Source organism: Mus caroli, unplaced genomic scaffold (genome assembly GCF_978045245.1).
Source record: "Mus caroli unplaced genomic scaffold, Mus_caroli_1 scaffold_6, whole genome shotgun sequence".
NCBI classification, from domain to species: Eukaryota; Metazoa; Chordata; class Mammalia; order Rodentia; family Muridae; genus Mus; species Mus caroli.
In genome coordinates this window covers 85395999-85411540 of record NW_028227261.1, presented here as the reverse complement: position 1 = coordinate 85411540, position 15542 = coordinate 85395999, and the positions used below count along the sequence as shown (strand labels likewise).

The following is a 15542-nucleotide window of genomic DNA, read 5'->3' as shown; positions in this document are numbered from 1 at the left end:
AAGTGGTGGCTATTAAGTCAATCATTCCAAGTGTTGCATGGCTGTAAATGGTAACAGCGGGTGCATTAAGAGGTCTCTGTGGTCAGGAACTGTGGAATGGGGTGTCCAAGGATCTTATGAGAACCCCAAGCGGTACTTCTATATCCCTCCTGATCATACGTGCCAAGCAGAAGGTACAAGAGCAGGCCCTGACATTTACTAAGCAATTGCCATGGATCAGGTCCTCCAAATATGTAACATCCTCACAGGGTGTGAGACTGGAGGAAGAAACAGCTCAAACAGAAACCAACTCCCAGCTAAGTGGCAGAGTAAAGATTAAAACCCGGGCCTCTCTGACTCCAAGAGAGCTCTAAGTTTTTTTGATCTCCCAAACTTAACCTTTGGCTGCACTGTGGAATGCTTGACTATCTGGACGTCACAAACACTGACAAGGTAGTTTCCATTCTTCCAAAGAGGAGCAGACATGCTATTTAGGTGATGACAGACACATAGCCATGCGTACACTGAGAACTAAATCAACGCAATATAAAGCAGTACTACGAATGAGAGGAAAGGAGAGAAAGAATCCAGAGGCAAAGCATACAAATGGAATTCTCTTTAAATCAAGAGGTCAGAAAAAGCCTCTCTACAGAGGCTCTGCTGATTCTATGTTTGGGTGAGTCTATCACAGTAGAGGAACACTAGCTAGGGGAAGTCCCCTGGTAAGAACAAACTTGGTCAGTGTGGCTTAGGTCCAGTCAGCACAAGACATGGATGAAGAAGATGGAGAAATGGCAGAGGCTGAGTCAAGAAGTTCTGATCTGATGTGACAGTGGGAAACCACTGGAAGGTATTAACATAGAAGAAAGGTTACCCTGATCTCGGTTTTAAAGAGAGCCTGGCTAGTCTACAGGGAATGGATGACAGAGCGGCAGACATGGGAACAGGAGGGTAAATAAGGAGCCTGTACAATTGCAGGGGTCCAAACAAGAGATGGTGGCAGCTTCAATGCTGACGGTAAGACTGGAGGTGAGAAGGGACTGAATTAGGGCTATGATCTGCAAGGTCAGGGAGAAGACTCACTACGGGCTTTGGGGATTGAGAAGCTTGCACCTTGGGCTCTAGCTGTTAGGCAATGTGGGACAGACATCAGGCAATGCAGGCACTACAGAGGACCAGGGTGAACCTAAGCAGCAGGCCAGTATAAGATGGGTCTCAGGTCAGCACTGACATGTCTGAAGGATGAGGTGTCTAGCACAGACCTTGCTGATCAGATCACTAGGCAGAAATCAGAGTCACACAGCACATTCCAAAGGCAAGAAGGAGTCGATGAACAGAGACAGAAAGCAGCTGAGAACATGGCTCTGGGATACACTAGCATCCTTTAACAAAGAAGAGGGAGAAGGCAGGAGGTGAAAAGGGACAGGAGGCCAGTGAGAAAGGCCAGCTGTTGCTGAAAGGCTGGCCAATGGATTTCACAGTTTAGAAATTGTTGCTGACTTGAAAAATGGGGTAAAGGCTATGAAGGCTCTTATGATGGTGTAGAGAATGGCAAAGGATGGAAGCTGTGGATATCAGCAATTCTTTTAAGTAATCCTGCCTTAAATGGGAATAAAGAAGTTGATAGTAGCTGAAATGTATGTGAGATCAGAAGGGAAAGGGGGTAATTATCCCCAAATATCAGGAGTGTCTTTAAGCTTATGAAAATAAGTCAGTAAAGGGAGGGGGGGGGATTAATGATTCAGAAAAAAATAGGGAGTTGCGGGGGGAGGAGTCAGAAGTTCTTGAATAGCACAGGAACACTTCAACTCTATCATAGAGTATACAGTTGACAGTTAAACAGTGGATCAAATGTGATTGTTTCTTTCTGTTCAGTGATAAATGAACCAGAATCATCAGCCAGTGGGGTAGAGAGAAAAGAACCTGCAGTATATTTCAGTGCTATACTGCAGGGAATGCTAGGCACACAGGTTCTAGAAACACAGGTAATATGAGCAGCAGGCCAAGGCCGGGGTACAACAGAGGTCTAGGGTTAACCTAGGTCTTGGAGAATAGGAAGAAAAAATTGTAAGTGGGACCAGCATATGACTGAGCCATGAAACAAAGGCTACTTGTTCTCAGCACCAAGGCAGGCAGTGTGGCCAATACAGAGAAGCCAAGGCAAGAATAGCACAAACAGCTGAGAAGTGGGCATCCCAGCCACACAGCTAGGTAGAATAAACACACTACATTTTTTAATGACTGCCAAGAGCAATGTGGTACCTATATGAGAGGAACTGCAGGCTTGCAGCACAGCCAGGCAGTTGTTGAGGTGACTCTGGAGAAAACGATGTATGCTAGGATTGGAGAGGAGGCAGCCTGGGTTTTAGAGGTAGAGACAGAAACACAACGAAGATCTTGGGGCTTCTAGGGTCTAGAAGAACCCCCACGTGTAAAATCTGTAAAACTGTAAAACCTACCTCCAAACACTGACCAAGTCTTCCCCCAGCAACCTAAGCCTTGCCCAGTTCCTTTTGGCCACGCCTCCACTGCTACCTTTAGACCTCCTGCCAGCCTCGCATTCTGGTGGTTCTATACCTATCACTCATCCATGCCCTCAGCTACTGATTTGGACATTCATTAGGGAACTGGCATATCTTCTGCCATCAGCTGGAACTCAAGATCACATGAGCCTTTCGGAAACAATTCTTAAGCATATTCAGTGCTCCTCTTTCACAGTTTTACAATTTCTCAGCTATCACATTTATCATTTAACACTGAGCCACAGAGATCAAGAAGGGTTGATGAAGAGATTCTAAATCATGCCTCTAGAGGCTGGCAGGAACCAGGGTAGCAGAGGGCCAGGAATCCACACAAGGTGAAAGCCAAGGAACAGGGAACACAGCCCATTTCACAAGGCAGGCTGCCCTGGCCTTCTTACTCCATCGTTACCAGTGAACTCTTCAAAACGGTGAGGGCAAGAGAGCTAATGAACCATTTCCTGTTCCATTCTAGAAGACAGGTGGAGTCAGTCACTCTGTAGTCTTTCCATTCTGACAGTCCCTCCAGGTGGATGGCTAGAAAGTACAAAGTCTCAAAAGCTATGAGGGAAGTCTTCGGCCTAAGTCTATCAAAGTTTTACACTGGGGTCCTCACACACTGGCTCGGTAATGAATAGAGACACACATCATTAGTTGGCTGCTGGACCTGAATATTACATTCATATCATCTTACCTGGGCTGAGTGGCAAAGGGAGGAATTAATTGGCAAGGTGTTTTTTTTTTAAACAAGATCTTACTATGAAGCCCAGGCAGTCATCAAACTCACTGTCACACTCATCCTCGCAAGGCAAGACTTTAGCAGCAAAAACACAAAACTCTACTTAGTGCTGACCTAGACCTATACTCAGAATCCACAATTTTATTTAATCTTCTTAAGATCTCTAGGGAATAAGTTCTATCATCTCTCCCTCTAGGGATAAAGAAATCAAGATGGGGACAGATAAGAATGGCAGAGCTAGACAGGACCTTTGTTTACAGACTGTTTTTAGTTTAGGTTTTTTGTTTTTGTTTTTTTCCAGAGCAACAAAAACATCTCACATCTAGAAAGAATTTCTACACATAAAGTTAGTATTTCCATGACCAATGAGAATACTGAATATCTCCTTCTCCCCCAAAACTCAGAAAATTCTCCAATTCTCCAATGGCTAAGAGAATGCTGGGTCCCCAAGTGTTACCTTCCCCCAATTTTTGTAAAAAGACTACTGGCCACAGTGTGTAAAGCTGAGCCTGTAAAATAGTTAACAAGGGCCTGGTCCACAGTGTGTACACTGGTCAGGCCTTCAGTAGGCCCTGGGAACCATGACCAAATCACATGGGTTCAGTAGCACACAGGGACGAATACTGCTCAGAAATGAAGGATAGGCAGAGTTAGGCTGGCTGGCCTAACACAAGCTGTTGCCAGTACTGACTAGGAAGCCTATGGAACAGGCAACTGTAAGAAAAAGCAGGTACCTGAGAAAAAACATCACAGATTTGCTTTCAGTGATGGTTCATAAAAAGGACTTTCTCTAAAACCATGAATAGGTCAGGATTTTTTACAACTCAAGAGATTAAGAATACTAATTTTGAAGACATACGATGAGAGCTAACTCTCCCATGCTCCCTGACAACGAGCTAGAGTAGAAAAGCCTGTGCACTAGAAAAGAGCACACATTTCCCAACCATAGTCCATGTGTCACCAGCTTACAGTACCCAAGAACACTCCCACGTGACCCTACATGGGGCAGTGGTACTGTTTACCTCAAACTCTACAAGGTTGGGGAATACTGAGGCTCCACAAACTCTCTAGTCTTCAATATCAACTATGATTGCCCAACTCTCTTTGAAGATGTCCCTGGAGTAGACACGTGCTAGGAAACTGTTAGGTGTCAAGGATTAGGAGGGTTGGCCTCACTAAGCTTGCTAGAAACAGAATGTTCCAGCCTTCTTTTCAGCAGAAGGGTCCCATAAGGGCTTAGTGCAGCAATGACGTAAGGAAGACTAAGGTATCTGGCTCTTGTCAAGGGTCAAAGCAATAGCAATTTGTGTTTTTCTGCCATACAGGCCAATTTCCTTCACTATTTTTTCTTAGTTCACCCTGTAAGTCAGAGAAACTGAGTCACTGAGAAATAGCAGTACAGCTCTTCCTGGCTCTAAAGCCCAAGCAGCTGCCAGGGGTGGCCTAGATGAAATAAGAAAGGGGAAATGGCTCAGAAAGGACTAATTTACAAAATACAAATGCACCTCATGTTTCTCCTTCTCTGTGTCAGAAGAACAACCTGTAGTATTGCCCACATAGGAACAACTCCTAGCAGATACAGCAAGAAGAGAATTTAGTTCAAGCGCAACATAAAACAGCAGCAATACAAACTGAAATGGTGTTTTTAAGCTGATGCCAAAACCAGAGGAGATGCCAAGAGGGCCGACTCCTCTCCCTGCCAACAGCCAGGCAGCCCTTGCTGGGACTCCCAGGAATAATTCTGGGGAAAGCTTTCTCTTGCCTTTTTGTAATGAGCCTGCATGTAACTCTGTTCAAGTCCCCTCACAGCCACAAGCACGAAGCCTAATTACTTAATTGCACGACTGGCAAGATTCCTTCCCAGCCGTTTCAGGAGCTCCCAGGTACACTGCACAGCTCCGTCAGAGTCCATTTAGCCAAACGAGTATGTTCGCTCCTCAAACGAGAGGTAAAGAGGTGCCTGGGCCCATGTCTACCTGGATTCCAGCAACGGTGTGGCCTTCTTACTGAAGAAAGTGGCAAGCAGGCCCAGGAGCTCATCTTCTAGGGTGTGGTCATCAGAGGCACCAAGAGTTTGGGCCCCATCATGATCTAAAATATTGGAATCCATGTGCCTTCCATATCCACTTTTGCAGCCACCCTCAGCATAGTCCTCCATGATCTGCAAATCAAAGTCTTCAGTCAGATAGAGGCACCACCATAGAATGAAAGGGATAGGTGGCGAAGAAAGGATGCAGGTGAGTGAGAACTGGCCCACAGGCAGGACCAAGGAGGAAAGGGGAGGGGGCAAGCCAGCAAGTCCACTCATGGTAAGGCAGGATGCATCTGTGTCACTTTCCTGACCCTCAGTTTTCTCACTCCTGAGTGGTACTGTTCTCCTGCTATGATTCAGAAAACAAAGTGAGATGACAGCGTTAGTGTCCAACTCACTCCAGGTGCTCTCCTGTGGGGTCAACCATCCCACAGACCATGCCTTGGAAATTCTTCTTAAGACGAACTTGGGGTGCATGTCTTCAACCATGCTTAGTATAGTTATCAAATGTTTTATATAACGTTATTTATATCACAGACATGTATTATTTCACTCTACTGACACGTACTAATTAACTGGGCTCTGCTGTATCTCGTTAGGAAGGTGGAAAGTTCCTAATTCCCATGGAGATGTTATTACAGATCCACCTTCCTGGGTCATTCGGGTTCCCAGAGGAGCACTACCACAAAGACTTCCAGCTCAAACCTGTTTTGGGCATGTTCTGAGATAGTACAATTAGCATCTGCGCATCCCTTTCCAAAGCCGTAAATTTCCTCAACCAGTCTATAAATAACTCCTCTTGACATCATTACTGTTAGTGATACACACATTACCCATCACTCCATCTCTCTGCCCTGGAAAAATGATTAAGATTTTTTTTAAATGGAAGACAAGAGTCACAGAAATGAGCTGTTATTTATAGGCTCTTGTTTGTCACCAATTCAGTTATTAAATTCATCAAATAAGCAATCTTCAAAACAGGAAAAAAATCTAGCATATAGTAATAAAAGCAGAAATTATTATTATTTGTTGAGCACTTACAAAATAAAATGCCTTTTGGTTTCAGTGTGGAGACACCCTACACAGAGGGGCACTGGAAATTCAAGCTTAGAAGGTAAGCAAGGGAGGGAGAGGCAGGAGTGACATGGCCAAGGCTAAAAACCACATTTATGGGATTCCAAAGCACCCATTCCATTGCTTCATGTTCCAAATGTCCATATCGGCTATGGCCCACTCATGGCTCCGTGAATGTACGTAACGTGGATACCTACAGCGCCGTACCTGCAGCATCTATCTCTTACTACATCTCAATCAAATCTGTGGCACCCCAATCTCACCATATCTCAAGTTTCTTTTAGCCCAACTGTTCAGTAGCAATGTGACAAGATTCTATATGGGTGGAGTTAATGACCATAATGCTATCAAGCTGCACTACAGGGGTCAAGAGATTGCAGAGAGCCACTCTGTTCCATCAGGATCCCCTTGCACTTCAATCAGGTGACCTGAGAGTCCATACCCAAAGATTCATATCCTACCTCCATCACTGACATAATCTATGCCTTAGATAATTCATCTCCTCTCACAGGTCTCAGTTTCTAGTGCATAAAACAAACAGGGTGGATTAGATGTTTAAATATCTATCCAGATCCAGGTGTTGATCCTTATTATTCTACAGTTACCTAATCCTTATCCAGCTGTGTCTCAGGACTGGCTCAATCACCTCCTTCATAACTTCGGAGGAAAAGGGGGAACAGTTTCTTTGCTGCCCCCCTGGCCCAGAGTAGACATACAATGCAGGCAGAATGAAGAGAAAACTGTCCACACAACCCAGATTGCGGACAGACCGGGACACGGGCTGAGACAGAGTAAGGAATAATCTGTTCCTACCTCACTACTTTGCTCCAAATGCTGGTCACTCTGGAAAGGGTTCTCAACATCCGCTTCAAATTTGAGTGTGTCCTCATCCTCCTTGCTAGCCACAAGCTATAGGGAGCATGGATTGGTGTGAGAAATGCAACAACAACAACAAAGTGTCCAGCATGAAGACTTATGAACAAGTCAGTGGTGTCTTTTCTTAAAAATTCCAGTCATCATCATCAACAACAACAACAACAAAAATACAAAGAAACAAATGCCAAAGCCATGAGAAAATAATCAGCTGAACTTAGAGCTACTGGCTGTGGATAACCCCTGTCCCCCCCAAATTAGCTGGCCTTTCCCTGGCCCTGCATGGTCTTCCTGAGAGGCTGTAAGCTGAGCATGCTCTCTGCAGTCATTTCCATTCTGCTTTTGCTAAACCCACTTTCAGATTGCAGAAGGGTAACAAGATTGTAGAAAACAGCTTTTGACAGAATCAAAAATAGCTAAGAACAACAACAAAAACAAACAAACAAAAAAGTTATGAAATTTACGGTGTACCTAAATTCTTCATCACTTCTCCTCTTGCTAGAACATCATACACATGACATGGACAGTACCAGTAACACTGTCATTTTTCTGAGAAGAGTGTCAGGTTGCCTGGTGGTAACTTTACACTTTTGGAAATGAAATACTTATAGATACTGCATAAATCTGAAATGCCTAACAGCTATAAAGTCCCAGTGTTGCTCAACTCCTTGTTACTAGAATGCACACTACAAAATTTCCAATAAAGCAAAAGCCCAGCTTTCAAAAGAACCAAACTTTTTGATCATAGAACACATGAATTAACCAAGGGCAAACTAAGAAGCACAAGGCAGCTATGGCCAGTAAGGGTATCAGTCAAAGCTATTCCAAAAATCACATCATAGCTCACACTGCTGATGCAGCACTTAGCTGGAAGGAGAATAGCCACTGAGCTCAGGGTCACTGGCTGGAAAACTGTGTATATGGGATACTTGTGGTTCCAACCCAAGAGATTTTACTGTATGAGCCAAGTGCCATCTTAACTCTCTCTGCTCAGCTGGATTCCTTGCTAGCTTTCCCAAGAGGAAGAAACTTGTTCTGTCAGAAGAAATGCAAACCAAACCAAACTGACTTAGGAATGTCACTTTTTAAGAAGTTATCAGGATCAGAACACTCTGGCTAATGAATCTGAACAACAATAAGTATCAAAGGGACCTGCTAATCATAAACCACTTTCTACGATGCTAAAAAGCATGGAACAGGCTGATATAAATAAACTTGCTTATAAACCTAGTGAGGCCCCCTCACTCCATTAGCTTGGCCTTTTTTCCTGCATTCTTGGCAAGGGGAGGAAGGAATAAGTTTTTCTATACATCCCAGACTGGCCTGGAACTTACTACCCACACCGTTTTGACCTCAAATTTGTATGTTTTCCCTGCCTTTGCCTTCTCCTGTTGGAATTACAAGTATGTGCTACTATACCCTGCAGATGTACTTAAGAGACAAAGACCAAACAAGACCACTTAGCTTGTTTGTAGGAGCATAAAAATATTAAACTTACTCCTAGGTACTTCCTAAGAATAAAAAGGTCCAAAAAGACAGGGGCATGAATGTCCTATCATCTTTTGTCCACTAACAGCATAATGAACAAACACTAATACATTCAAATAATGGGTACAAGAAACTATTAGCTCAAATAACAACATGAATGAATTTCAAAATGATTATGCTGAGCAAAGAGTCAACACACTATGATTCCAGCTAGTTGAAAGTCTAACAAGAATTAAATAAAACACAGCAGACAAAGTGAAGGAGTAGGTAGGGTGGGAGATAGACACAAAGGGACATGAGGGACCTTGAAAGGAATTTAGGTTCCATTTACAGACACATATTCTTATGGAATTTATCAAATATTGCCTTATAGCCTTTCGTTAAAAAAAACTAACTATAAAATATATACTGGTTAAAGGTGGGGGAGATGTCTCAGTGGGTAAAGGCACTTGCCACCAAGCCTGACAATCTGAGTTCAGCCTCCACGTGGTAGAAAGGGAGAACTAACTCCTTCAGATTGTCCTCTGACCTCAACATGTGTGCTGTTGCACATGTAAGAACACACACACACACTAAATAAATGCAATATAAATTTGTAGTACATGAAACTCAAGAAGAACAAAGATCAAAGTGTGAATACTTGGCCCCTTCTTAGAATTGGGAACAAAACACCCATGGAAGGAGTTACAGAGACAAAGTTTGGAGCTGAGACAAAAAGATGGACCATCTAGAGACTGCCATATCCGGAGATCCATCCTATAATCAGCCTCCAAACGCTGAAACCATTGCATACACTAGCAAGATTTGCTGAAAGGACCCTGATATAGCTGTCTCTTGTGAGACTATGCCAGGGCCTAGCAAACACAGAAGTGGATGCTCACAGTCAGCTATTGGACGGATCACACGGCCCCCAATGGAGAAGCTAGAGAAAGTACCCAAGGAGCTAAAGGGATCTGCAACCCTATAGGTGCAACAACATTATGAATTAACCAGTACCCCCAGAGCTCATGTCTCTAGCTGCATATGTAGCAGAAGATGGCCTAGTCAGCCATCATTGGGAAGAGAGGCCCCTTGGTCTTACAAACTTTATAAGCCCCAGTACAGGGGAACAGCAGGGCCAAGAAGTGGGAGTGGGTGGGGAAGGGTGTGTGGTACTTTTGGGATAGCATTGGAAATGTAAATGAAATGAATACCTAATTAAAAAATAAATAAATAAATAAATTTTAATAAGAAAAAATAAACACAAGCTTAAATACTTCAGGCAAATATACTTATTCTTACAATTTCCAATGAAATTACTGAAAAGACAAAACAATGCCAGAGAGGTAAGAAACGTTAACAAAGAGTCTAGGGAGCAACAAAGTACCACATGACCTCATTCAAGTGGAATCTAAACAAGTCAGCCTTGTAGAACCTTAGAAAGCAGTGTTACTGGAGGCTGGGGAGGGTGAGCAGAGGGGAAATGGAGGCTAGGGAGAGGTTAGCAGTGGGAGTTAAGACAGGAGCAACGAGTAAGCTGCTGCACAGAAGAGGCCTAGCGATAAAATAACATACTAGTCAGGAAAACAGCAGAAAGAATTTTCTTAAAGAAATGACAAAACGCTTATGAGCTAAGTATATTTTCTTGGCTTAAATATTACACAATACACATATATATCCAAATATCACACAATACTCCATTAATGTCTATAATTATTTTCAAGATGGAAATTATGTTTGTCACTTATATTTTCCTAATAGATCAATTTAGAAAAGAAAAATATGGTTACTTTATTAAAATATGGATCAATAAATGGCTTAAAGTCTTATATAATGACTTTAAATATTTTATTAATGTTATTTATATTTGATAGATATATTTATACAGAAAAACTGGGTATACTGTTATTTTGTTATTACTGTTTGGTTTTTGTTGTGAGACGAGGTCTCGTGTGGCTCAAGCTCACTTCAAACTCATTCCATAGCTGAGGTGATCCTTCTGGTCCTCCTAGCTCCAATTCCCCAGTGCCAGCATCACAGGCACTCACCACCATGCCTGGATTTGCAGTGCCCATATACAGAGTCACATAACTGAATGTGAGGGTCATAACAACACCAGCAACTGTAAATGGTTTCTGAACACATGACAACCAAAAATAACTTCAAACTCTAATGGGTTTCTGGTATCAATTGCTCATATTGCAGGAGACAACTTCAACACAGCTTTTACTATAAAAGGTGGACACATACACCCTGCAGTGTACATACCAGCACACTATGTAATACCAACCACCTTGGCTCCTATTTGAGACTACTGAATGCTATCAGTTACTGTACACACATTACTGCTCTTATAGGCACATGCATTAATTACAGAAAATAGATTTAGTGCTTGTCATCCCTCAGTGTGCAAGCATCAAATTGGTTCACCTTTGTATCACACAGTATTGAAAAACTGCTATTTGAGTTGGTGGCAAAAATCTCATTAAAAATTTGTTAAATGAAGTGTGGCTTCAGATTAAGTCAGAATTGCCAATAATTTTTTATACCTTATTGCATTTTGTGTATTAATCTGTGTCTTTGTACATACATACATACATATTTTTAATGCATGTGTGTGCAACTGTGTGCATGCAGAGGCCAGTAGTGTTATAGGTATTTGAAGGCTCCCAGTTTCTTTGTAGGTACTTGGATCCCAAATCTAGTCCTCATTATAGTGCACCAAGCACTCTTAGCTGCTGAGTTATCTCGCCATCCCTGTCCAGCAATTCCTGAAGTGGCCCCTAAACACACTTCTGCATTTTTGAACAACATATTTATGTGAAGCAACATTCATAGAATTGATATTATAAAATCAAAATGTCAATCAACTCTGAGCAATGTTGCAGATCCTATACACCCTACATGATAAATATTCAGCCAAGATTTAAGCCTTTAAATAAAAATAAACAAGCACATCCACCTCATTAGCATTTAAATTCGCTTCTATCTTTAAAAAAATGGTAAAACTATATGTACACCAAAGACTTGCTTTAAAACCCATTTCTTTATGATTTATTATCAGAAGCTGTGCACTGTGCACTGTGCATAGCTCGATGGCTAAGACTGTGTAGAAACTCCTCAGGGGAAAACAGGTCGCCAGGTGGAAAAATTTACAAGATTCACCCAAGGTCTATTTCTTAATCAATGTGACAGCCTTACTAACACCTGAGCTCAATTAAATTAAGCTCTATCTCCATGTCTCCCCATCCCCAGCTCTCTAACCATACTTCAGAATGACAAAAACAAAAAACCAAAAAACAACAACAAAAAAAACACAAGGAAGTGACAGCAACTACTAACCTTCTTGAGTACTGTATTTTGCCAGCATCGTCCTTCTCACATGTCCCCAACTAGAGATGTCAGTTCCACAAGTTGCAGTCATGGGTTTCAACATTCACTACCCTGACTATGTCCTGCTAAAATTACCCTGTATGATGGTGACTCCTATAGCATCAAGTAATAACTGGCAAACACATATAAGAAAACAGTTGTACCTCAACAGAGACTTTTATAATTAAACTCATTAAAACAGCAGCATAGCAGTTGGTCACCTTGATGATTTCTACATAAACTATCCACACTCGGGAAATGTACACCCTCAAGTCCTGATGGGATGGTTCTCATTAGGGGCAGTCTCTTTGGAAAGAAACATGACAAACTCTATTAGGCCTCCAAACTATTCCTACCTTTATCATTTAAGACTTGTTAGGGAGCTGGGTGGTGGTGGCGCACGTCTTTAATCCCAGCACTTGGGAGGCAGAGGCAGGTGGATTTCTGAGTTCGAGGCCAGACTTGTCTACAAAGTGAGTTCCAGAACAGCCAGGGCTATACAGAGAAACCCTGTCTCGAAAAACAAAACAAAACAAAACAAAACAAAACAAAACAAAACAAAACAAAACATAAACACTTGTTAGGGGATGTTAGCTGAAAACAAACTGTATGGTTACTGCATATCAGTATACATTAGGACTTAGAAATCTGGGAATACAGTCTAAGGAAAGAAACCTTAAAGCGGGGAAAGACTTGTGTACAGACAATTTGCAACAACCACTTGAAGCAATCCATGTGTCAACAAGTAGTTAGGCCATTAAACTGCAGTTCCTCTTCAAGATGGTAATGATGCAATGACTAAATGACAATTAGAAAAAACAACAGGAGAGAAAACCGCATTTCAAAGTAAGTGGCACAATCAGATCAGAAGGGAAGGCTTGGAAATCGCAATTGTGCTATTTTCAATCAACAGGATTAAGGTCAGTTCTCCATATTCTAAGATCTCTCTCTGTTCTCCTCTCCCCTTCCAGGCCCAACTCACTCTCACTCTCTCTCTCTCTCTTCTCCTCTCCCCTTCCAGGCCCAACTCTTTCTCTTTCTCTCTCTCTCTCTCTCTCTCTCTCTCTCTCTCTTGGTTTTTTGAGACAGGGTTTCTCTGTATAACCTTGGCTGTCCTGGAATTCACTCTGTAGACCAGGCTGGCCTTGAACTCAGAAATCCACCTGGTTCTGCCTCTTTTTTTTTTTTTTAAGATTTATTTATTTATTATATATGTAAGTACACTGTAGCTTTCATCAGACATTTCAGAAGAGGGAGTCAGATCTTGTTATGGATGGTTGTGAGCATCCATGTAGTTGCTGGGATTTGAACTCAGGACCTTCAGAAGAGCAGTTGGTGCTCTTAAACAGGGAGACTTCTCACCAGCTCCCGCAAGTCTCTTTTTCTGATTTATAGCCTCCAAGAGAACAGAAATGATGTTCTGCCCTCCCTCCCCCAATAAGTCTTGCTGCTCAGAGAAAGCAGTGGACAACATGGCCATTTCCAGCTGTTCTTGTCTTGTCTCTTGTGAAGGAAAATGACAATCCCTCCTGGAGAACAGCAGTCTCCCCTTTTTGCCATGGTACCTCATCCTAGATCCCTCTACTCCCTCAGTTCCAAAATATAACCATCTTTACATGCCATGTACTCCCATCTCATTCCGGGGAAGGCAGGGGAACTGTGCTAAAGGAAAAAGCTTTTCACAGGGAACATCAAATTGAAGTGCAATCTGACAAATGACTCAAATCCAAATCGGCTGGTATTAAGATCTTAGAGTGGGCAGAGGAAAAGGCCTCTATTCTCCAAAGGACATAATGGGACATTTAACAGATTTTTTTCAAAGGGCAAATGAACAAACAAAACTCGGCATTTACAGCTCAAATGGAGCTGGTGAAGAAGGAGCTGCTTATTAAAAACTCAGCCTCAGAGGAAGTAAGCTGGGAGACTTGTTTCTCCCGTAAGTGGCTTGCCGTTGCTCTTGGTTTTCAAAATTATCCGGAGCCCTGGAGGCCAAGATCAATAATAATCCCTGACTCAAAGAAAGCAGACGGCCAAAGCACAGCATAAATATAGTACCTCTGAGCAGTTCCCACTGGGAAAGTGGGAAGACAGCCCATAAACCTCTCCAAAGAAATGGTATGGCCATAGATGTGAGGCCTTATGTACCTGGTATTCCAGGCTGAGTTAAGTCCACCCAGGAAAATGTCAGTTTTGATCCTGAGGGACTTCTATAAGGAAAGATCCTTTGCATTCACAGGGAAACAACCTGGCTTCAGCAATGACACTGATTCACACATGGGGCCAGGTTCTTTCATTGGAGAGATGGGCTAGACACGCCTAGAGGAACTCAACATCTCCTGCTCCCAACAGAGCTTCAGGGTCCTTCCCTGTACAGCATGGTTACAAACAGGAAAAGAGACAAATGTCAGAAGAGACTTGGGGTGGGGAGCAGGTGAGGCATGTAGACATCTTCCTTTAAGTTATGGATATTCCAAGGCTGGACGCATACTATGCAAGCTCTCTGGAGCCATGACCATTCTCCAAAAAGCTCTAAGATGACATCACTCATCAGATGTGCCATCTGCAGCAAATACCCAGAGCAGGGCCACAGTACCATCACAGGATATCAAGCACGTAAGACATGGCCTGAGATGGAGGAAGCACATGGACAAACTCAATGACCAACGGGGCCCTCAAGACTCCACCACAGCAAAGGCAAGTTCAAAGAACTCCCTCAAATAGACATGCAGTGTGTGTGTGTGTGTGTGTGTGTGTGTGTGTGTGTCTGTGTGTGTCTGTGTCTGTGTCTATGTCAGGTGTCCTCTCTGTAATTCGCACATGGCAACAAGCAAGACTCTTCTTCTTACCTCTTCTTGTTTTGTTAACTCAAGTCTGTCACTTCCCTGGAAACCCACGGAAGAGAGATCAAAAATGGTTTTCTTCAGGTGCTGGTTGTCTGTGTGCAGGTCCTTCACAAGCTGTATGAGGTCACTGACCTGGAGGAAAGAGCAAAGACATAGAGGTCTCACTTCAAGGCAGAGGCATTAGGCTTGTGTGAAGGCTACCTGAGCTATCCTCAGCTACTTGTCTACTGACAAGGTTAGAATAAGGTCTATAGAATGAGAACGTGCTAGGATCACAGCCACAGAACACTAAAGGCATTTGGTCAATGGCAACTAACATGTTTCTATCTTGTGACAAAACACTATGGAAGAAATATTCCCTGGAGGTGAAGTTTCTCCAACTATGTCAGATCATCCTTGATAGCAGAGACCTCCTTCTCTCTATGCACAGTTGTCGATGACAGTTATAATGAGCCGTCCTTAAAGCAATACACACACACCCTATGAGGTTTAGTCAATCATTCTCGGCAAAACTCCTTCCTGATGAGGAACCAGTCATACAAAGAAGTTCACTGTCTGGCTGCCACAGTTGGCACATCTGGAAAACTGTGTAACACGTACCAAGAATCAAAGTGCCAACATGGGACAGAGCAGGAGACTCCAAC

At 42.8% G+C, this 15542-nt stretch overlaps 1 protein-coding gene across 7 annotated transcripts in view; it reads right to left on the bottom strand.

Moving 5' to 3' along the window:
* Nucleotides 1-15542, bottom strand: part of Cdk5rap2 (CDK5 regulatory subunit associated protein 2) — a 174140-nt gene that overhangs the window by 60102 nt on the left and 98496 nt on the right. For 4 of the 7 annotated variants that reach the window (XM_029476180.1, XM_029476182.1, XM_021159965.2 and 1 more), the window contains exons 18-20: nucleotides 14902-15030; nucleotides 7157-7252; nucleotides 5214-5398 (exon numbers count right to left, since the gene is read on the bottom strand). In XM_029476180.1, the coding sequence (XP_029332040.1) occupies nucleotides 5214-5398; nucleotides 7157-7252; nucleotides 14902-15030 (410 nt within the window). The remainder of the gene's footprint in view (nucleotides 1-5213; nucleotides 5399-7156; nucleotides 7253-14901; nucleotides 15031-15542) is intronic. The other 3 variants (XM_029476183.1, XM_085839240.1, XM_085839241.1) reach the window with 1 other exon arrangement.